General features: G+C 39.1%; 1 protein-coding gene across 1 annotated transcript; it reads right to left on the bottom strand.

Annotated features, from left to right (window-relative positions):
- Positions 1-1,207: 1,207 nt before the first annotated feature.
- On the bottom strand, positions 1,208-13,117 carry LOC145605747 (uncharacterized). The gene is made up of 4 exons (XM_081661817.1): positions 12,796-13,117; positions 10,727-10,891; positions 2,112-2,596; positions 1,208-1,937 (listed from the first exon to the last, which is right to left on the bottom strand). Exons 1-4 carry the CDS (start codon positions 13,061-13,063, stop codon positions 1,566-1,568), a joined length of 1,290 nt encoding a protein of 429 aa, XP_081517943.1. The 5' UTR covers positions 13,064-13,117; the 3' UTR covers positions 1,208-1,565.
- Between the last annotated feature and the right edge of the window lie 10,881 nt (positions 13,118-23,998).

Raw genomic sequence — 23,998 nt, 5'->3', positions numbered from 1 at the left:
GACAGAGGCGGGGCTCCATTATCTCAACCTCCAAGAAGGATTACGAATTGTTAGCTCGTGGGAAATCCATCCATTATTTCGACCCAAGGTCAGGTTCTTACCTAGTGGTAAAGGCAGTGAAGCCTCCGGTAGCACAGAACGAGCCAACTCAAATTCGAGCTTTGAAAAAGGCAAGGGAAGCCAAGAAGAGACACAGGAGGTTATAGATGGGACAAAGGAGAAGTGTTCAGCACATACCCTAAACAGAATTTCAAGTGATGTTGAGCGAAAAGAAGAGGTTCACTCTTCAATGGAAGTCACTGCTATCTCATCTAGTATATCTACTACAAGCTCCAACAATCTCCATTTTCAATGCAAGTCCAAGGACAATTCAAGGAGGATGAGTCGACATTCAGCTACAAAGAAGGCTCCTCGACATTGGAAGGAGGGAAAGAGAAGAAGGACAGTCCCAAGTAGTGTGTCCCTACCATCTCTACTAATTTGTTTTCTTGTTGCAGGTCCCATATTGGTAAGAAGAGGAAGAATGTAAACCCCCCCCCCCCCACCCCAAAAGCTGATCCCCAACCCTACCTAAAAAAGTTTGCTTCGAATGTTAGTTATGGTACTTGTATTTTTAGAGTAACGTCTTTGAGTCAGTCATGAACTTGTGTCTCAATATTGTAAGTCTGCTAGTGTCGTATCCACACCCACGAACTGGAAATATATACCAGATGTAGTGGGTATTTAAGTTTCTTGTAACTCATTTTCACCACTGCCTAAAAAAAAAAAAAAAAAAAAAAAAAAAAAAAAAAAAAAAAAAAAAAAAAAAAAAAAAAAAAAAGTGGTAAAGGGATAACAAATTAAGCGTAAAAAATACCAAAAGAAATTATGTCAACCATCATCTCCTTACCCTATGATGAATACCTCAAAGGCTCAAACCAATACGGATAATACAAGTTCAAAATATCTTCACCTAAATAACATACTCATTTTCGGAGCAAGGATCCTAGGATTCTTAGGTGTTAAATCAACGCCAAGAGATTAGTCATGAAGAACTGAAAACATATCAAACTCATGAGTCATGACAGATTCCATCTATTTTATGTTGTGTTCATGCTGTGAGAATTCCATTTCAGCACAGGCAAAACCGCAAAAGGATATTATGTTGAGTTCATGCTGTGAGGATTCCATTTCGACACAGGCTTTATTTATTTATTTATTTTGACAAAATTTCGACACAGGCATAAGTCCATCATCATCTACAATTCTCCTGAACCCAGAATCATTTATTATAGGCACTACTTGAATCTTGTTTGGTTTCTGTATTTTTTTAGATAGCTTGTAAGATATATAAAAGCTATAATAAGAATATTCACAAATTAAAAATAAATAATAAAAAAAAGTAAAGAAAGAAAGAAACAGATAACCAGGTTCATGTGGACGACATCAAACAAGCATCGGGATAGATTGTTTTCTTTTTCCATATAAGACTAGCAAACTCTATTTAATTTTAGATAGTCAGGCTGAACTACAAAGGAAAAAGCTATGCAGCCAAAACTGCAGTTGACAGGGCAAATTTGATAGCTTCATTCAAACACGGAAACTTCTCCACCCCAACTACAGCAAGCAATAACATTTGGGATTACGGGATGAAAAGCAACATCTGTGCATGGCTGATTATAAGCTTTTACTTTCTTTATGAGATTGGATGATCTGACACTGTAAAAATATATTTCACCATCCGAGGAACCAGAGGCAAGAATTTCACCATCCAAGTTGAAACAACACTTGACAGGAAAACCAAAAACGTCATGTGATTCATACCTCTTGTACTTATCTAGTCTGAATGGATGTTTTGTGGAGAAGATAGCAATATAGTTTCCATTTGACTGAGCAACAAATGAAGGTTTGAAAGGATGACATCTAACGCAAGGGCATGTATAAGCTTCCACATAAACCTGTGAACAAAGAAATAATGGACTGAAACAAGTTACAAACTGGATTTTCTCAAGCGAAAACAAAGAGAGCAAAGCCCCCTAGACATACACTTTGTGAGCATTCAAAAACTTTCAAACAACTAGAGATGTTCCCAGATACAAAAGAAAAGGACAAATAAGAAGCTAAAGTGCTACCTGATTGGACAGAGGCACCTCCCGAGAAACATCCCAGACAATGAGAGAGTTCTCACTAAGATTGGTTTGGGACACATCGCTTGAAGAGATAAATTGCTTGCCATCGTTCATGAATTCAACATCAAGTATTGGTCCCAGACGTCTTACATACTCATGAACCACCTTTCCTGCTCGAATATCCCACAATTTCAGGAGGCCCTTAGATCCACCCGAGAGAAACAGATTGGAGTTGTGAGGATGAAACTTAATAGCTGTAACAGCCTGGTCTTCTGTAAAATTCTGAGTTTCCATACCCTTCTCAACGTCAACCAACCTTGATGAGCAATCATAGCCACAAGAAAGAATGAACTGTCCCTGAGGTGACCACCTCACATCTTTCACAGCCGCATTATGAAAACTAAATACACGTGCTTTTTTATGTTGCTCACTCCATACATTCCATATGTAGACAAAATTATCCATTCCAGCAGATGCTAAAAGGTGGGCTGTACGCTAGATTTGATGAACAAATAATAAAAAACCTCATGAGGCAAAATTTTGAAGCATCAAAGCTCAAATATAGTATATAAATAACAACATTTGAAGCACGTTCATCTAGTACAGAATTGATCACATTCAGATTAACTGCCCGATTGGTATTCATATCATAGATCAAGGGCAGTGAGTTTCAAAGTAATTTATTTGTGACTTTTTAAGACATCCCATTTAGATTATAATGGTAATGCACCTCATCTACGTACCAAGTGTTTTCTTTCATTGATTCTCCTTACAATTCTTTACCGCCTAAGAGCTTATGAAGAACCAGCACTTTGTTATAGATTGGGTCAATGAAGTCAACACCGCAAGTCAACCACCACTTTTGGTGTATACGAGGCGCGCTAAGTTGGGGCAGCAGGGGGTCAAGGGATAGCAGCACCAAGGAGCAACATGACAAAGATAATTAAAAGGAAGTTTGGGAAAGGAAGCAGCCCTCTTTAATCATGCCTTCTATGGGTTTCTATTTTAGTTAATGATTATCACATGTTTGATTTAAGCCTTGAGTATATGTATGGTAGTATTAGCAGTAGTAGAATTTATCCAGAAATTCGTGAGTTAATCTTAGAGAGACTTGTAGCCTCAAGCTACTAGAGAGAGTCATAACCTCAAGTTATGTTTATCCTTTTGTAATCGTCCTTCAATCAATCAAAATACTCAAGCTTTCATTCTCAATTCTCATTTCAATTGTGCAATTTACATTGCTCGAATTCAGTACATAACAGTTGGTATCAGAGCGGTGGTCCTGCGACCGCCGGTGCCGCCAACCCAGAATTTAAAAAAAAAAAAAAAAAAAAAAAAAAAAAAAAATCGAATCAGACCAGCCATGGAAGGAGACTTACCGCAGCGCCTCACCGCCATAGAAGAAGCACTAACTCTCATACAAGAGAAGTTGCAACCCCAAGAAGACAACCTCACGCGCGCCGTAGCGGCGGCCATTAAGGCGGCCATGGAAGAGGAGCGCAAGGAAATCGAGAAGGAGAGGAAGAAAACGGAGGAGGTGGTGGCGAACACCGTCAATCGCCTAGAGGAACGCCTAGAGCAATTCCGCGCCACCGTGAACACTCAGGCCACCTTAGACCGCGGCAAATTCACGAAACTTCAGGAGGAACTGGAGAAATTGAAGTTCGTGCAACCCCAAAACCAACAACCGTCGCAACCAGTGTTACAACCCCTAGAGCAGCCGGTGGTGGGGGAGAATACCTCTCACCCGGAGATGGAAAGGGTCCGAACCCCCTCAGGGGCCGAGAACCTTTGACGAACCAGGGTGGCATCCACCTGATAACGGGTGGCGCGACGGCGGCGGAGGAGGCGGCGGAGCACAGTGGAAACACCGCAAATTGGATATGCCCGTTTTCGAAGGCACTGACCCGGATAGTTGGACCGCTCAGGTGGAGATGTTCTTTGAGTTTTACCGATTGTCGGAGAGAGAGAAAATGGAAGCCACGGTGGTGGCTATGGATGGGGCGGCTTTGAAATGGTTCCAATGGGAACAAAAGAGGCGACCGTTTTATGGATGGCCGGATCTCAAACAGCGGGTCCTCAATGAGTTCCGACCCTCTCACGTCGGAACCTTACACGAACAATGGTTGGCCGTTGAACAGGTGGGAACGGTGGCGGAGTATCGCCGGCGCTTCATAGAGATGGCGGCGCCACTTGAAGATGTGCCGGAAAGTTTGATGTTAGGGCAGTTTATCATAGGCTTGAGGGAGGAGGTGAAGTCAGAGTTAAGGCTCTTGAATCCGTCCACATTAGAGAAGGCTATGGAGATGGCGGGCCGGATTGAGGAGAAAAATCGGGTCCAACAAGGAAAACGGATCATGGGTGGCTGGAAAGGGGTGGCGAATAGTGGGCCTTCAAATTCGAGCCCAATGCTGAGTGGCTCTTCTGACCAACCCATTCACCAGTCCATGAACAAGGGAGGATTAATCTCCACTTATGGGCTGCCAGCAGCAGTGGAAGTGGGCCGCCCAAAACTTGGCCCAAGGCCCCTGAGTCTCAAGGATCAGTGAACATGAATCGTGCTACTCATGGTCAACGTCAAGGGTCAACGGGAGGAACAAGAAGGCTTACCGAGTTTGAATTACAAGAGAGGAGGGCAAGAGGCTTGTGCTTTCGGTGTGATGAGAGATGGGGTGTGGGTCATCGGTGTAAGAGGAAGGAGCTTAGTGTACTTCTAGTGGCGGAAGGAGAAGAGGAGATTGAGATTGAAGGGCCAGAGGTGGTAGATGATACTACTTCCGAGGAGCAAGCATCACTTTGTGCCGTGATTGGGATTCATAACCCGAAAACAATGAAATTACGTGGGGTGATCCGAGGTCAAGAGGTTGTGGTGATGATAGATCCCGGGGCTACTCATAATTTCTTAGCTCTTTCGGTGATAGAACAAGTGGCGATTGAGGTGGTGCAAGGAAGAGACTTCTCGGTTTCATTAAGAAACGGGGACTTGGTTCATGGGAGTGGGGTGTGCAAGGGAGTCAAGGTGGAGTTGAGTGGTGGGGTGACCATCACGGAGGATTTCTTACCGCTCTCACTAGGAAGTGCCGAAGTCATCCTTGGTATTCAATGGCTTGCAAAGTTGGGCTCGGTGGTCACAAATTGGCGGACCCATGTCATGAAGTTCTCGATCGCCGGAACTCCGGTCACTTTAACCGGCGACCCTACACTTGAGAAAACTCAAGTGACGTTGAAGGCCATGCTTAGAGTTTTAAAGAAGGAAAAACAAGGCCTTTTGGTGGAATTAAATATGGCAGAATCCACAAAATTAGGCCCAAGTTCAGCAAGCCCACCTCCTTACTTGGAGAAGTTGTTGGGCCAGTTTCAAGGGGTGTTTGAAATGCCCAATGGTCTACCTCCTAAAAGAGATCATGAGCACTCCATTAATCTCAAGGGGGGATCTGACCCGGTTAGTGTCCGTCCTTACCGGTATCCTCAAGCCCAAAAAGATGAGATCGAAAGGCTTATTCACGAGATGCTCGAAACCGGAATTATAAAGCCTTCGATGAGCCCTTTCTCAAGTCCGGTATTGCTAGTGAAGAAAAAAGACGGCTCTTGGCGGTTTTGTGTTGATTACCGGGCCTTGAACAAGGAAACGGTGCCGGATAAATATCCGATTCCCGTTATCGATGAGTTACTTGATGAGCTACATGGGGCTACGGTGTTTTCGAAGCTTGATCTTAAATCGGGCTATCATCAGATACGAGTTAAGCCGGAAGATACGCATAAAACTGCTTTCCGAACTCACGAGGGGCATTACGAATTTTTGGTAATGCCGTTTGGGCTCACCAACGCACCGGCAACGTTCCAATCTCTTATGAACGATGTCTTTCGTCCCTATTTAAGGAAGTTTGTGCTAGTCTTTTTTGACGATATTTTGATATATAGCAAGGCAATTGGGGAACACGAGAATCACTTGAAGTTGGTCTTGCAAAAGCTGGAGGAACACAAATTATACGCCAACATGAAGAAATGCGAATTTGGAAAATCGGAAATTGCCTATTTAGGCCATGTAATTTCGGCAGAAGGTGTTTCAATGGATGGAGACAAGGTAAAATCCATCCTTGAGTGGGAGATACCACGAAACCTCAGGGAGTTGAGGGGATTTCTCGGTTTGACCGGTTACTACCGGAAGTTCGTAGCACACTATGCTCAGATAGCTGGTCCATTAACCTCTCAATTAAAAAAAGAGAGTTTTGGGTGGTCGGAAGCCCACTCTCTCCCAATAACAAACCACTCAATGTTCAACATACTCTCTTCCCTCCTAATGAGACCTATTTATAGAAAATCCCTCCTAACAAACCTCTAGCTTATTCCACAAGTTACTACTAATGAACCATGATTAACATGCCCTCCCTTAAATATTGATGCCTTGCAGAGCGATCTTCTAAAAATATGTTGCTAATAGGCAAGCTCCCAAAAGCTTCAAGCTAGGGTCTCATACCTAGCAGGATATGGGAAATGGGAAATGGGAAAGGTTTGGCAACTCTTCTCCTCTTCTAGGTAGAGGGCCATATTTCTCATCTCTCTTTTAAATATAACCAGTGGTGTTCTTTTCGTGCTCTTAGAAACTTGATTCAAAAGCCCCTTTCATCTGAGGATGAGGCTCTAACTATGGGTCAAATGGGGAGCACACAAGGTTAGGATTTCTCCCAGGCCTCTATGCATCTCCCACAACATCACAACATCACTCTAGAGGCACCAAGGATAACCTAATTTGTCCCCATGCCAATGGGTAATCCTTTAATGCTTTTGTCTATAGACAGACATGGTTATCTACAAATCGTTTTGATCCTCTTTCTGTTCAGACCTTTGGGAGTCCATTTGGACTGCTCTAATCCCTCCTAAAATCAAAATGTTTCCGTGGCAAGCCTTTAATGATGCTCTCCCTACCAAACAGCCCTTTGATAGAAGGGGAGTACATATCTCTCCTTCGTGCCCTTTCTGCCAAGTGGTCTAGAGACTGCCAAGGCTTGTAAAGTCTAGGATTTGCTACTGCCTCCTACCAACAGAGGTCTCTTAGAGATTAGATCAGCTTCAATTTGACCCAAGGCATATTTTGTCCTCTCACCTTTGGGTCCCTCCCTGGCTAGTCTAGAAGAGGAGAAACAATTGGTTCTTTTCCCAAATCAACACTCCCTTTGACTCTATGCCTAAATCTGTCAAATGGCTTTGTGCTGAATTCTTTTATGCCTAACCCAGCCCAACCCATTGTGATCCCTATGTGAAGCTCATCCATCCCCTTATTTCTTCTCAGTTTTCTATTCTAGTTGATGCATCCTTTAACCACAACACCTTTGAGGTGGGAATTGGAGGCATGTCCTACACTCCTTAGGAGTGGAAAGGGGGTTTTGAAATAAAATTCAAGGAGGCCAATTTTGCTGAATTCACGGCTATTCTTGTCGCTGCTGCGTGGACTAAGTTTCAACAATGGAATGATGAGAATATATGTTCTGATTCTAGATTGTTGTAACTAGTATTACAGGTGTGCACAAAATCAAAGACAAGGACTTTAATATTGCTCACGTTTGCAGGGAGTTTATGCAAGACACAAGGGTGCAAAGTGTTAAGAAGCCAGGTGACTCAAGCCCATAATCTAGCACACCAACCGTGCATGGTGGGCATGATGTTTTATGAGCTGCTACTCCTTTCTCTAGTAGTTCTAGTACTTTAAACCCCTACGTTGGTTTGATTAGGCATTTATGTATGGAACCTATGTCTGTGAACTTAACTCTGATGGGCTCCTAGCCACCCTAATATCCCTTGTACTGCTACTTCTGTAGCCCAGCTAGGGCCTAATTAATCTATGTTACCTCCTATAACCAAAAAGAAAAAAAAAGAAAAGAAAAGGTCAAAGAAAATCAAAAGTACCAAATTCCATGTTAATTAAAAGTTTTAAGTTATAAAAGTGTTGAAGACAACAAAAGAGAAATGAAAGCGTAGAGAGGTAGAAACGGGAAAGACTTGCCATAAAGTTAAACTACCACGTGGAATTTTCTCTCTTACTATGAATTATTCTATTATAGCCCCTACCAATCCGTTGATGATAAAATTCAAAAACAAGAATGTGAGTTACTCAAACCATAGGAAAGATAGTTGTAGGAAAAAGTCAATTTAACATGATAGGATACACATTCATAGCAAAAGCCCCATCGTTTAGAAATAAAATTGGTAAAATATTACACCCCCCCCCCCCCCAAATTAACATTACTAGAACGAAACATTTATTGAATTGCTTGCAATAAATCTTCCTTTATAATTACCATGTCGAATTGCCATGGGATTAGATATAGTTGCACCTCAATAATTCATGATAATAATTTTGTTCTTAAAGGAAACATGAATTCCACCTCTTCTTTAAGGACATGAGGCATATACCAAACATCGAACTTAGAACTAACACTGGGGAGTAACTTCCAGATGAATTACACTATGGGAAGCTATCAGACAATTTTGAAAACTCAAAATGAAGAAATATGTGTAAGATTATTTTCAATATTGAAAACCCGGAATGAGGCAACAATTATTTTAAGGTTTGTCGTGATATTGTGTTTGGTTTCTTAAAGAAGTATGCCAACTCCATATCATTTCCATGATTTAAGTAATTTCATAAACGTTTTTTTTTTTTTTCATGTATTGTCAAATAGCCTAGTGTCTTCCCTAAATGAAAACTGCAAGAGACCGCAATACTATTAACACTAACAAAATCTTAACAAATCTTTGCCTAATATTTTATTTTAAAACTCTTAGTTGCTACACCAAAAATCAAAGTCATAAAACATATAAGAATGCATTTATACAAGTGATCATGAGTAATTAGATGCCTTGAATGTGAACATCACAAGCCTTCTTCTTCTGCCTCCAATTGAAAGTTAAACTTAAGCCCACTTGCATAATATATAAGTATCTACTTGCCAAAGGCTAAGCCAAATAAAAAGAAAATTTACTATTACGCTCTTTAAGCAACTTTGTAAGGGGCAATACATTTATACATGTTTACCCTACCGGCACAAATTTTTCTACAAGCTTAAATCCCCTCTACTTGTCAACTTTTTTCATCACAAATTCCATTTGCCAAAGTAAAACACAACATAACACATCTTTAGCACCAAAAGTCACACCTACTTTTTTTGTCATATAATTTCATTTGCCAAAGTAAACCATGGCATAACACATCTTTTGCACCAAAAGTTACACATATCTGGTCGTGTCAAGTAGGCGATCTAGTCCGATCTTGGTTCGTGAACCACCTACTTCCAAGCATTGTTTCTTCAATTGCCCAAGAGTCCAAACTTCCTACTCAAACGTCTCAAAGCCTTGCAACTTATATATTTCCTTTACCAGGTCAATATAAAACCCATGAAATCATAGTGGATGCTAAAGTAGCCTCGCTTCCGAGCCTACACACTAAATCCTTATTTTCATTAATATCTTCAAGGCTTAGTTTTAAAAGGCGCACCGTGGCGCAAAAGGTCCTTGGAGCCTAGGCGTTAGGCTCAGGCGCACGCCTTTTGTATATAAGGCGCACTTTTTTCGAAGAAAAAAAATTTATATTTAATCTCCATTAAAAAAAAGTTTGGGAAAAAATGTTAGAGCAGCACGTTATTACTGCAATCTGCAAGATGACTAGGCTGCTAAAATCCAAAAGAAATGAGGTAACTACTAACTACGAAAGTCACTGGAGAGACGACCACCGTTGTCGTGAACCACCGGAGAAGGCTCGCCGGCGATCTCTATCTAAGAGGCAATGATTTATTCTTCCAATTGCTAAATAAATCGTGAATTAGGGTTTCTCAAATTTAGGGTTTTCAATTTGGGGGCTAAATTAAAGTTAATTGATTCAATTGCTTTAATGCTTTTGCTTGACATTGTGAATTAAAGGCTAGGTAAGATTTAATTCGGAGTTTTTTTTGGTTTTTTCTATAAATTCAACTTAGATCTTCTCTTTCTCTCGTCTTAACAAAAGGCGTTGTAGGTGCAACGCCTTGCGCCTTGGTAGAGGTGCACTAAGGAGTGCGCTTTTTGTAGGACCCTGTGCTTTACTGGTTGTGAGCCTTGCGCCTAGGCGCGCCGAGTCGCGCTTTTCAAAATCAAGCATCAAGGTATCTAATATTAATGATAAATAATGAATTTTATATGCTATTGGGAAAGTAAGACAATAAGGAGGCTCAACTAGCAAAATTAAACTTTTTTTCCCATATTCAAGTTTAACCTATACTCTAACTCTCACTTCTCAACATGTATTCATATAAGCAGCTGCTAATGGCCTATCTTTAAGAATAGATTCACTAAAGCTCCAATCAAATAGCCAAAAACCATCACTATTCGAAAATGAGAGTGAGAATGTGTGACTGGCCGAGAGAGTGAGAGGTTACTTCATGTAGAGCAGGGGTAGAAAAGCGCATAGTAGACGCTTGGCCAAAAATGATAATGTCATGACGCTAAATGTAAATTAAGTCCAACTTACGTACAATGCTGTATTAAATCAAATTCTATTGGAATCCTTAACGAGTTGATAAAATAAAAGTGCATCAAATGAAGAAAGGTTAACTTAATCCAATCCAGTAGAGGAAACAATAACTAACCATGACTTGTTGACCACTGCACAGCATTGACTGCTTTCACGTGTCCATGTAAACCAATAGACAACCTGAAGGGTAATTTGTTCTTCTCTGCACATGTATTTGTTCGCTTCTTCAAAGACAACAAAATGTCTGGCTGCACATATGCTGAGGAAATACTCCCCATTTCTGCCAAATATAGATCAGTGAGTGTGAGACTGTAACTGAGGAATCAGTGATTTAGGAGCTCTCTTACTTCCTTAAGTGTAAATGTGAAAAAAGTGCATTTGTCATTTTTCATTTATGCAATAAGTAGTTGAAGGGAGAAGGGTTGGGACAGATTAGATGCAATAAGTATAAGAGGAGGAAAGCAAAGGATTACTATTGTTTCAAGCTACCTGGTGGTACGCAGTGTAGCAGTATACTTTTATACTATTTTTTTTATTATTAATAAAAATAAAAAAAAATTAAAAAAAAACCTAGGAAACGATTTGTGTTCCCATACCCATTCCACATACCTAAGCATACCCCAACACAGGTAACACTGGTCTAGAGATCAAAATGTCCAGCCTTTGTCATTGCATTAAGTTAGATAACATGGCTATCATCTCAGTATTTATGTCCAAGATGTTACTTCAGTTCTTAATGATGAGTAATCTAGATACTAACAAGATCATAGCTGCTGCAGCACATATTTTATTCCAAGAGCATGAACAGGATAGAAAGAAGAGTGTGGTTATGGCAAGTAATAAAGAGAGATGAAAATAGTGGTGAGGACATCGTGGACATCAATGAATTTGGTAAAAATGTCGGCTAGACAGAGGTGTGAGAAGATAACATGTGAATCAAGAATGTTCAAGTAAAAATGAACTCATTTTCTGTCCTCAATATCCCTTTTTGATTAGCTTCCTAGCAACTCCCTTTCAGAACTTCATTCCTTTTCTAGCCCCATATTTCCCTTGTAAAAACTAAACTTTTATTTTTATTCCCTTTCTCGAATCATTCCCTATCAATTAATTAACTCAATTTCTTTCATTTCATCTTTAGTGAACTAAAAAGGCCCATAGTTTGTATTTCTATTCAATGCACTAGGTTCTTAAGTCAAGGAGAGAAATAACAAGAGAGATAGAATGACTTGAACTTTGGAAATATCAATTGAGGCATAAGAGGAAGTAACACAAGGGAGAATCAAGGGATTAAAGGAGAGAAATTTCAAAGATAGACTTTTAAATAAAACCATATGATGAACAACAGTATAAGATTATTTTTTATAGAAAACAAATATGTTAAAGAAGCAGCTAAACTAAAGGACATCAAGAGGATAAGATGTCCTCGCAAAGTAACAGGAAAACACATACAAATAAGTTCAATTCCTTTGTATGAATTGTATCTCCACTATAGAATAGTTTGGGAAAGCACCAGCCACCTAATCTTATAAAGAAGCTAAAAGGTTGACTTCATCCCACGACACAGTCACAGAGGGGGCAGCATTGCCATTAAAGATTCGCAGGTTCCGCTTTAGACCAATCCCAGATATTTGAAGGACTTACCCAAGTCCCATTAGACACATCGAAAAGTCTTCAAAGCTAACAAGCCATTACACAATTAAGAAAAACATTAAATTTGCTACGCGACACCAAATACATCACTCGATCACTTCAAGCCTCCTTCAACTTATGTACTAATCTTATACAAGTATCTCTCGATCTACAATATCATCTCTACCACCAATTCTTCCAAAATGCACCTGAAATCCATTCAATCCAACCTTAATCACTAGGCATTCATTTCTCAACCCTAAAACCCCGAAGTATCAACATCGTTCCGGTTAACTATCTTCCTCATCATCTCACAATTGGTCAGAAACACACAAAACGTCGACACTCGAAATCACATTCCATCAAACAATTCTCTTTCAACATCACAACTCAAAAATAATTCCATGCACAACCATAAAAATACATAAATCAATCAACAGCAACTCAACAACTGTAATTTTTTCCCCAAATCCATAATTTTTTCCAATTCTAGGTTTTCAACAACAATCAATTCAATATAACCAAAAAATTTACAAAAATTGAGAAAAATCATACCAGGTGAAGGAGGCAAGGTAGGAGGAGGATCAGGATGAGCGATTGAAGCAGAAGCCATTAGAGCTTTCTCTCTCTTCGAGATGTACCTCCCAGTACTGGAAATCGGAGCTCCGATTTGGGGATTCGGAGCCTGAAAAACGGGTTTGTGGATTACTGGATGGTAGGGTTTGGGTCGCTTCGATGGAGGAGGAATGATTTTGGAAGGTTTGATTTGTTGTTCATCTTCTTCGTCGGAACTATTTGAGTAGGTTTTGCAGAGAAGATCCATTTTAGAGGATTCGATCGAATTGTTTTGTTGGAGAGGGAAGGAGAAGGTAGAAGGGAATAATTGATGAAACTAGTGCCTAGTGTTGGACCGGTGGTGGTTTTAGGGCCTGTTCTCGACTAAACTCGGCTGAATTAAACATAACTTAACTTATTAGAACTGAACTGAACTGAAATAAATATTTTATAAGAGAAGGAAATTGGGAGCTGAATTGAACTAAACTTACTAGACTTGAACTGAACTGAAAATAATCGTATGAGAACAGGCTCTTAGTTATTTACTCTCGCTGTTTTGTCTAACCTCGTATTAGAAATTGCACTTGTCGGGCTGGCGTGTGGCACGACACAACCCGTCATGAAATAAGAAGGATCCAGGAAGGTATAGCATGGCACGTTAATATGCATGTCGCCTATCGAGATCGAAATTGATTGAGCCTAAGTCATTTTTTGGGAGAATCATAGTAAGGTACTCGTATAGCTTGGTAAGAACGGCCTAGTATGGTAGCACAAGCCACCATTTTGAAAATTTGGTACGACAGGTAGCGAATGGGTTCATTCATGGGTTTAGTGCACAAAAATGCAATCATGACACAAGACACGATTCGATAAGATCCATAACCATCATAACTTTGACTTGTCTTTAGCCATAATTATGCTGTTTTTCCCAGTAAAAGAATGGCCTTGTTAGGTCAAACTTACGAGGAATTGAGAAGGGGGGATAATTTTTTTTTAAAAAAAAAAAATTCCCCCCCCTTCACTTCAGTTAGCAAGGATCGAAACCATGACATTTAGACATGTATGTACTATGGTATAATATAAATTTTTTTTTTTATCATTCTTTAGCATCGATAATTGAAAATATGTAGGTTTGAAATTATGTTTAGCAAAAGTGGCTAAATAAATGTGAATGTAAATACATTGAAGCATGTCTTTATCAATTAACTTGGAATGGTCATGATGTGAATGTGAATGTGAATGAGACAATATTTTTTTTTTTTATCTACTAGAGTAGTTTGTTGATACTTTCTTTTTTAAAGAAAGTGTTGATGATCCTACATACCACTATGTGAATTTCGCAAACCATATATATAATGATTCATATAAGTAATACAAGTTAAATAACGTGTTGCTTAATTTTTTTAATGTATTTAACATTTTACTTTTTCACACTTGTCAATGTAAATCTTTAACTATTAATATCTCTAATTATGCAATTGTAGAAATAAAAAAGAATGTTATTTAACTATGAAAGTACACATTGAGATAAATCTTACAAGAATCACATGAATTAATTCTACATACGTACAAATTATAAATGATGGTCAAAGTGTAATTCTTAAATAGTGTAGCAACGGATGTATTATATAAGGTAAGTATAATAGAAGTTAATTAAAGTTTATTTATCAACGTTGGTAATTTATCGCCTTATTAGTTTTATTGTAATTTTACTAATATTATTATTAGTTGATCATATGATTTTGATTGCATGACCACTATCTTACCTCATCATTGTCTTTGAAAGAAGTCGTTGAGGCAATAGTATGCTTAAGTTTTCATCTGTAAAACAACCTAACCACTTTAATATTTTGTACCACTCTATTCTTTTTTTTTTTTTTTTTTTTTTTTTATGAAATAATAATAATAATGTGTTACCTTATTCCTGGGATTGTGGTCGCGATATTTGTGTTGATTTGACAGGGTCTTCTCCTTTGACATAGTCAGGGCTACTTGACTTTATTCCTGGACTGGTTGTGGCTGATGCGACTCATCGGAAGCGGGTTAAGTATGGAGCTTAGCTCGTTGTCATCAGGCAATTGGTTATGGTTTCATTACTTTCTCATTTTCTTCACTTGGGGAATTAGAGAAGGAGGTTGTTGCATTGCTGAAGCGGGTTCAGAAATTCTCGACGACTCAAAACATTGGAGCACGTGCTGTTACTCATATATTTACTAGGATATGATTTGCTACACCTAGTGAGTGGGGGGCCCAGATTGTATCTCGGCTACCCACCCACTTTTTATAGGTTGTATGACTTTGTCTGTTTTTGAGATATAATAATAATAATAATAATAATAATAATAATAATAATAATAATAATAATAATAATAATAATAATAATAATAATAATAATAATAATAGATGTAATATAAGTTAGTTCTTAGATGGCTACTTGTAAAATTACATTTTCTTCCAAGACAAAGATATACTTGTATTTTGCAAGGTAGATTCTATATAAGTATATTTTTTCTCTTACACAAGGAAGATATTTAAATTATGTAATGTTTTGATCCAATACGACATACGATAAGTCCATCTGACTCAAGACGTACTGTGTTATTGTAATTATACGTGTCTATAATTTCCATCTCCTACTCCTAACATTCAATAATGATATCTTAAAGCCGTTTTCTATTAACAAATTATTGGTTGATACCTCAATTAATTAAATAAGCATAATTAAAGCTGTGGCTATTAAACATCAGTAAAGAAGAATATAATAAATTTTTCATGAGAAACTATATTATAAAAAAATTTATAAATCGTGGTTACCAACCCCACAAAGGCAATAAAGTATGAGACCTTAGAAGAACCTATTCTTTTATTCAATAATGAACATAAAGACCAATTTATGGGAAAGCCATACATAGCTTCTTTTTCAGTTTTTCCTTCCTAATCTAATCTAAATAGGTCAATTATACAAAGTATCAAAGATTAGAAGACAAGAATAATAATGGCCACTCAGGAAGAAAATATTTTTCTAAACAATTATTTATATTTTATTTTTATTTTTATTTTTTTTTACAAAAATAAAAGGTAGAAGAGGACAAAATATAAGAACAGTCTTCAACCCATGCTTTGAAATAATGTAATTAAGGAATTATAAAAAAAATGTTAGTGATAAGTGGGACCCAATTAGAGGCTTATCAAGGAATGTTTCCTAAGACCAAATATTTATGTCAACCACACCTGAGGGAAGAAGGGGTTGACGAGTTAGTAGGTAACATTGACAGGAAGGACTCCACTAATAGTCAAAATTGTTATATTATTTCACATGTCAATTGTTATGGATGAACAAGTTTGCCTTCATATTATAGGTGGAGCACCCATTAAAATTTTCAATTTACTACAAAGTCAACCGACCTTGGCTACACCTTGGTGGTTGAATGATTAGGCCGTAGTAGGTAGGTGTTCCGGTGACCGTTCGTAGGTGAACATAAGGTAATTTAATAAAAGTCAACTAACCGACCTTGGCTACACCTTAATTGTTGAATGATTAGTCCGTAGTAAGTAGGTGAGACCATGAGATACATTAAGTGAAAGAAGGTTGAGTGAGAGTTATGTACATTAATACTTCCTCTGTTATCTCTCTAGAGCCTCTATCTCTCTAGAGCCTCTCTAGTTTTCTAGAGCCGACATACCCATCCTAAGTCAACCACCCAAACTACCACCGTCTCAGCCAACTACCCCCCTTTACAAAAAAAAAAAAGAAACAAATTAATTACAGATCTTCTCGCTCCTCCGCCCAATCCGTCTCCCACCTGTTCTTGTTGACTCCTTTCTTCTCCTCCTCCTTACCATCTGCTTCTAATCAACTATGTCCAAGCATCACCAAACACAAGATTACCCTAATTTCCGATCAATTTTTAGAAAGACTACCGTGGGGAAATTTGTTGATTATAGAAATTTTTCTCAGCTCCGAATTCAACACTGGGTGTCAAATCACTGGATCAAGCATGGTCCAATTGCCGTTGAAAAGAGAAATCACTTGTTCTTGTTCACTTGCTCCGACACTAGGGATTACCGTGCCCTCTTAGCTTCTCACTCAGCCGCGTTCCAAGCTGCTCTTATTGTCTTCAAACCGTGGCCCCCCTCCGACTCCATCTCGGAAATTGATTTCTCCACTGCCGACATCTGGGTAAGGCTAACTAATCTCCCGCCTAACACACCCTGCTGGCCAAATCTTTCTCTGGAGAAACTTGGATCACCCATTGCAATCGATCATTCCTTCTCTCATCCTTCTAATTCAGCTAGAGCAAAATTCAGAATTAAAATTAATAAACCTGTGCCGCTGGCTATCCCTCTCCTGTCAACTCTTGGTTCAATTGATTGGGTTACTGTCCAATTTGAAAATATTTTCATTGTCTGTGGTAATTGTAATTGTGTTGGTCATAAAAAAGTCTCGTGCTCCAATGCTTGCCATCCCAACCCTTCAGAAAGATCCCCTAACAAAGCAGCAGCCCTTAAAAATTATGACCGTTTTCGATGCTCCAGATTAAACCTCATCTTGTCTCACTCCAGCTCTAAACCAAATTCACCAAGTCTCTCCAAGCCAAGCCTGAAACAAAAAGGTTCTATTGATTTTGCTCTGTGTCCTACCTCCCAGAAAAAACCCAAACTGCAACCAAGCTTAAATAGCCTCCCGGAGCGTTACAAAAGACATGGAGTAGAGGAGGAGTATCCTTTCTCAAGCAAAAGATTAAAAGAAATGGCGAATTTCTTGTTTGTCCATGCCACTGATAAGGTTGGAACCAACAATCGGATGAAGAGTAGCCCAACCATAGGGGACCGGAAAAGGACTTCAATTGTCTCTCCAGACCAACGTGCAAGTATCGAGGTAAAAAGAGCCCGCCTTAACTATCACTCACGGGGAATTACAGATAATATAGAAGAGGTAACATCCATTCCTATTTCCAAGTCTTCTTTCCCAGTTTCCTTTATTTTCTCCCCTATCCCAAGAACGTATTTACTTACCTTACTCCACGCGTATTTATTGCAACATCTACCCATGGTAATTTCCCAGTCCCCAGATATCCAACACCTTCCCAATGCTTGGTTAGAGACATATATTCACTGCATTGCCCATCCCCCATTTACCCAACCACCAATCTTAATTACCCCTATCCCCTCTATAAATATTTGTTTAACTCTGACAGCTCTCATCCAAAACACACCTCCCAAAATATTGCTAAACAAAGAAGTCTTTCCCTTTTAAGAAAAATACAAAAACCTCGTACCATCATGCATAACACACAAAACCCAAAAGATATCCTCCTGGGCCACCACCATGAAGCCGCCTACATCATTGACCTGAACCACTGCGTTGTCATTGAAGATGCTGATAAGGTACTCATGCCTATCAACCAATCTGCTGACCCCTTTCGCCCTAAACCAATAGCTGCTTCTACCCAAACTGCACCCCCTTTGTCTCGAAAAGGGAAGGAACCCTTGGTAGATTCCTCTAATGACTCTTGCTCCGAGGTTGATAGCTCAACCAAATTCACTGGTTTGAACAATGCTTACCCCTCCTCCCAGCCTTTACCCCTTTTCCTGTGCTCTCATTGATAACTCTGACCCCTGGGCTAACCCAGAACTTATCATCCCAAACCCACCAAATTCCCCTGTTTCAGAAGAAGAGTTCCTCTCTGCAATTTCTGAACTCCCCATTGATGATGGATTTACCTTTGATTTAAACAAACCCCCCAGACCTCTCCCAAACTTGAATGACCTCCATCCCCGTTCTCTATGGTTGAACAAGGCAAAGAAAGCCACCAGAAAGCTGAGGAAGAACAGGACAGTGCAAGCTTTGCTAAGGAAGAAGGGGATAAAAGGGAAAGAGAAGTCCACCTCCCGTGACTCTCACTTCCTCTCTCTATCTGAACCATCTAGTCCGGTTGAAGAACCTTCTAGGAAGAGGAAGAAAATCCAGAAGATCTGTTATGGTCTTCGTAAGCTTAACTTTGGATTCTCCGCTGATGAGGACTTAAATAACTTCCTGTCCTCCGACTCTGAGGGTATGGTGGCTGGCCCGATACAGCCCCCAGAGTCCTTATGAGAGCTTTGGCGTGGAATTACAGGGGCTTATCTTCAGCCAACCCACCCGTAATTCCCTTTATCAAGTGGTTGGCAGGTCACTTGGACATTGACATTATCTTTCTTTCGGAAACTAAGACGTCTGCTGCTGTTTTGGACCCAATTTTCCATTCTTGGGGTTATGATAATAGTAGTAGTGTTGACTCTGTGGAGTCTAGGGGAGGGACTTATTTGTGTTGGAATAAGAATATCAATGTAAAAGTCCTCTTTCAGGATGTTAACTATTTTCTATGCTAGTGAATGATGAATTTAACCAGTTTTCTTATGTCCTGTTTGTTTATGGTTCCCCATATTTATGTGATAGATAGTTAGTATGGGATACTTTGAGGGCTTTAATTTGGTCCCACCCGGGAAATATGCTCATTATGGGTGACTTTAACCAAACTGAAAACATACACCAAAAATTGGGAGGCAATAATGTAATACCGGGGGTGAACCAGTTCTTAAAATGGAAAATTGATTGTGGTATGTCTGAACTTCCCTCCCATGGAGTTCGGTACACTTGGACTAATAACAGAGACAATGAGGAGGCAATTTTTGAAACTCTTGATAGAGCCTATGGCAATGACTCCTGGAGAAACCTTTATCCTACTGCATTCACAATGAACCTCCCTATCCTTCTCTCTCAACATAGCCCCATAATCGTTTCAACCTATTCTCCACCTTCAAAAAAGAGAAGACCATATAAATTAGAAGACTGGTGCCTTGAGTTTTCTGAAATTAGAGAAGCCGTCAGAGTAGAATGGGAAAAGAGCAAGCAAGGGTCTGCTATGTTCTCCCTCCAAAGGAAGTTGCAGGGAACTCTTAAAATCTGTAAAAGTTGGTGTTTGAACTTCAAAAAGTCAAATCACATTGACTGGAAAGCCATCTTCGATGAAGCAGCAGCCCTACAAAGCTCAATCTCCTCTCAGTCTGATATGCAAAATGACATCAATGCCAGGAGGAATGCTATGCATTCTATCATTGCAAAACAGAAGTATTGGAGACAAAGGGCAAGGACAAAATGGGATACTCTCGCTGATCTCAACACCTCCTTCTTCTTCAAATGTGCTACTACGATACTCTCGCTGATCTCAACACCTCCTTCTTCTTCAAATGTGCTACTACCCGGAGAATGAAAAATGAAATAAAAGGACTCAAGAACAATGAGGGAACCTGGTGCTCTGATGATCCCTCTATTCATGCTTTGTTTAACAACTTCTTTGCAGATTTATTTCATGCAGGTACTCCTCAAGAATGGGTTTGTAGTATCTGGGAAGACTGGAAGCAATCTATACCTAAGCTCTCTGACAAGCACTTAAGCTTGTTAGGGCGCCCGTTCACAAAAAAAGATGTGAAGCAAGCTGCTTTCAGCATGAAGGGCCACAAATCACCAGGTCCTGATGGCATTCCTCCCTCTTTTTTTCAGCAAAACTGGAAGACAGTAGAAGATGATGTATTTGGCTCTTGTTCGGCTTTCTTTAGAGAGGGTTATTTACTTAGGGAGCTCAATGAAACCTTCATCACCCTCATCCCAAAAGTGAATAACCCTGAGTTGGTGTCAGATTTTAGACCGATAAGTTTGTGCAGTACATCGTACAAGATCATATCAAAATGCCTTGTGAAAAGACTACGACATATCATAGGTGACCTGGTGGGAGACTGCCAAAATGCGTTCGTCCTAGGGAGGTCCATTTCTGACAGTACCTTGGTGGGACATGAATTACCCCACAAAATTAAGAAGAAGGCAATCCCCGAAAAATTTGAGAGCATTCTGAAGGTCGACCTTAACAAGGCGTATGATAGGATAAGCTGGAATTTTGTGGAAAATGTTCTAATCCAAATGAACTTCCCTTCCCTTTGGGTTCAATGGATTATGCAATGCACCTCTACGGTCTCCTACCGTGTCCTCAATAATGGTGAGCCCTCAGAGAAAATAGTGCCAAACTCGGGCCTTCGTCAAGGAGACCCGATATCACCCTACATCTTCATATTATGTATGGAGGTACTCTCGAGAAGACTCGATCATCTACAAGCTACAGGCAGCCTCAAAGGAATTAAAGTTTCACGCTCAGGGCCGTCTATATCTCATCTCTTTTTTTGCCGACGATGCTTTATTTTTCCTCGAAAATTTTGGTGTGATGAAGAATGCTATTGACCAATTCTGCCATCTTTCTGGTGAAATGGTAAACTTCAATAAGTCGTATGTAATCTTCTCAAAAAACATGCCTTTAAGATTCAAGAAAATTCTGAAAAGAATCTTAGGGGTGAAGGACAATGACAAGATGGGCACATACTTAGGATGTCCAATGGACGTCGATGGAAGGTCCACTGGAGTCTTTCAGGAAATAGTGGATAAAATTGCTTCAAAGCTATCGTCATGGAAGTTCCTCAAGTTATCTCAAGCGGGAAGATTGATTCTCATAAATGGCATCCTTATCGCCATGGCCAGCCACATTCTTAGTAGCTATATGCTACCACAAAAAATCATCAAAAAGCTATCTTCTCTTATTATGAAATTCTGGTGGTCTTCCTCCATGGAGAAAAGGCCAATCTATTGGAGGAAAACGTCTCTCCTTGAAAATCACAAGCATGAAGGAGGTATTGGTCTACGGAATCTTAAGAGTCTAAACCAGGCTCTTGTTTTCAAGCAAGCATGGAGGATGCACTGTAACCCGCATCTAAATGTTAGCAAGATCTTCAGAGCAAAGTACAAGGATGACTGGTTTGACAGAGGACGAAGAGGTGAGATGAAGACCTCAATGTCTTGGGGTGCTAGAAGCATTTTCAAGAGTATTTATCACTTGTGGGGTGGCCTTAGAAGAACAATAGCTAATGGTAAAAACATAAAGGTGGAGCATGACTGGTGGGTGACTGATAAAATTATCAAATGCAAGGTCAGCCAGCTTACTTCCACAGAACAAAAACCAATTTTTGTCAGTGATTTGCTTGACGAGCAGGGCAAATGGAAGGTGGGTTTAGTATGGAAATGGTTTAATCCCATTATAGCAAAGGATATCCTCGCTATTCACCCTGGTAACCAACTGCAATCTGATATTTGGGATTGGGGTCCTTCGAGTACTGGGCATTACTCCTTAAAATCGGGATATTGGCAGGCACAGGGTTGCAACAACAATGGAGCCCCGGCTTCTTGCTTCTGGAAAATATGGTGGAAATCAAAATTTTGGCCTAAGCACAAGATTTTCATCTGGAAATTGATGAACAATGCTCTGCCAACGTTGAGTAACCTGAAGAAAAGAGGCATCGACATAGACACAAAATGCAAACTATGCAACGCGGAAGAAGAGACCTCTTGCCACCTGTTCAGGGATTGTGAAGTGACTACAAGAATCTGGAAATGCAGCAATCTGGGCATCAATTCTGAAATAGGAAGGAATCTTGACATAAGTACTTGGGTGTCTAACTTCTTATTTTATTTTCTGTCAACGGATGACTATCAAAATCATACAACCATGGATTTCGTGAGTACTCTCTGGAGTATCTGGTTGTCAAGAAATAACATCAGCTTCAATAATTCCTTAGTCTCCCCACATAATATTATCAGATTGGCGCAGCACTGGAAGCAGAGATGGGACTCAAGGATTAACACTAAAACTGATGAACAAAGGGGTCGAATGACAGACACCATGGATCCTGATGGCAGGCACCAAAGTTCATGTGCAAACCAAGCCAATGACGAGCCAGAAAACCAAAGGTACACTATCATCATTGATGGTGCTTGGAAGAAAGTGGACAGCAAGCGTAGAAAGGCATGGAGAGCAGCTGTTGGGTGGGTAATAAAAGACAGAGGTAATGTTATTGACAGGGGCAAAAGTCCGGTTTTCGCTACCTCACCCTGTCAAGCTGAGGCTAAAGCGGCATTAATGGCTCTACAAAGCTCGAATTTAGAAAGAGACAACGTTGTGATGCTTACTGATTCTATGGAGTTGGCCCAAGCAGTCTCGGATAGCACTAAAGCCAGAAGGGAGATCAAGCAAATTGTGGAGGAAGTTAAAAAATATGCTCTCTCATTCCAAAGTTTTGTGATTAGGAAAGTAAGTAGAAGTAGAGTCTTTGAAGCCCATAAACTTGCGGTTACAGCAAGAAAGGGCATTTGAGTTGTTTCTGTTTTCTTGATTGTCAAAAAAAAAAAAAAAAAGAGTTATGTACGTCCAAATGTATAATAAACTTGTTAGAATTTCATGACTTGTAAGTTCTCGTAATAGATTGAATATTATCTTCAACCAATTTTGCATTGCAACCTTATGCCTTAGTATTCAATGAAACTAATGTAATTAATTATTTTTGTTAAAATAAGTTAATTTCAACAAAAATAAGTTTAGCTCATAAATTAAGTTTTAGTCCATAAAAATCATCGTTATATTTAAGTTAAATAACAAATACAATAAGGTTTCAAAAAAGAACAAATATAATTAAAAAAAATAAGTAATAAAAATATTTTATTTTTAGCTCAATAAAAAGAGGTGAAAAAATGGTCTTACATGTATTATTCATGGTGATTGGTGAATATGGTTAGTAATTTATTAGTTCATACTGTCTTTGTCCTTTCATATTTGATTTCGATCTCTTGTTAAAAAGTATTATGTTTTTATTTGTTAAAGGAATAACTCAAAAATGAAAATAAATAAATAGCTTAACCTAATGGTTAAAACTAACTTTTTTTTTTTTGAATAGCTGGTTAAAACTAACTAAGGATACTCAACCATTATAATTAAAAAAAGTTAGTTTTTGTTTAGAGGTTGACAAGTTTCACGATTGATTTTATTTTACTTAGCTTAATTAGAAGCTTATAGATAAAGATTGAAAATTTTGTTATGAACATCACAACTTTAAAATTTTATTTTGATCCGTATGAATTTAGGGCCTGTTCTCATTGACTGAACTCAGCTGAACTGAACTGAAATGAATATTTTATAAGAGAAGGAAATTAGGAGCTGAATTGAACTGAGTTGAGCTGAGCTGAACTGAACTGAATTAAATTTCAACATAAGAGAACAGGGCCTTACTTACATGATAATCATTAGTGGAATACTAAGAAAATTTTTATTCAGAATAAAAGAGACTTGGT

This window comes from Chenopodium album, chromosome 22 (assembly GCF_948465745.1).
Source record: "Chenopodium album chromosome 22, dcCheAlbu1.1, whole genome shotgun sequence".
NCBI classification, from domain to species: Eukaryota; Viridiplantae; Streptophyta; class Magnoliopsida; order Caryophyllales; family Amaranthaceae; genus Chenopodium; species Chenopodium album.
Note: the sequence above shows the minus strand (reverse complement) of the source record. Positions and strands in the feature narration are given on the sequence as shown.

Excerpts from the sequence above, each read along its gene's own strand:
- LOC145605747 (XM_081661817.1), bottom strand. The coding sequence starts at position 13,063 with ATGGATCTTCTCTGCAAAACCTACTCAAATAGTTCCGACGAAGAAGAT. Across the intron at positions 10,892-12,795 it reads TACCTTGCCTCCTTCACCTG|AAATGGGGAGTATTTCCTCA; the intron begins GTATGATTTTTC and ends TATATTTGGCAG. Across the intron at positions 2,597-10,726 it reads GCAGTGGTCAACAAGTCATG|CCCACCTTTTAGCATCTGCT; the intron begins GTTAGTTATTGT and ends TCTAGCGTACAG.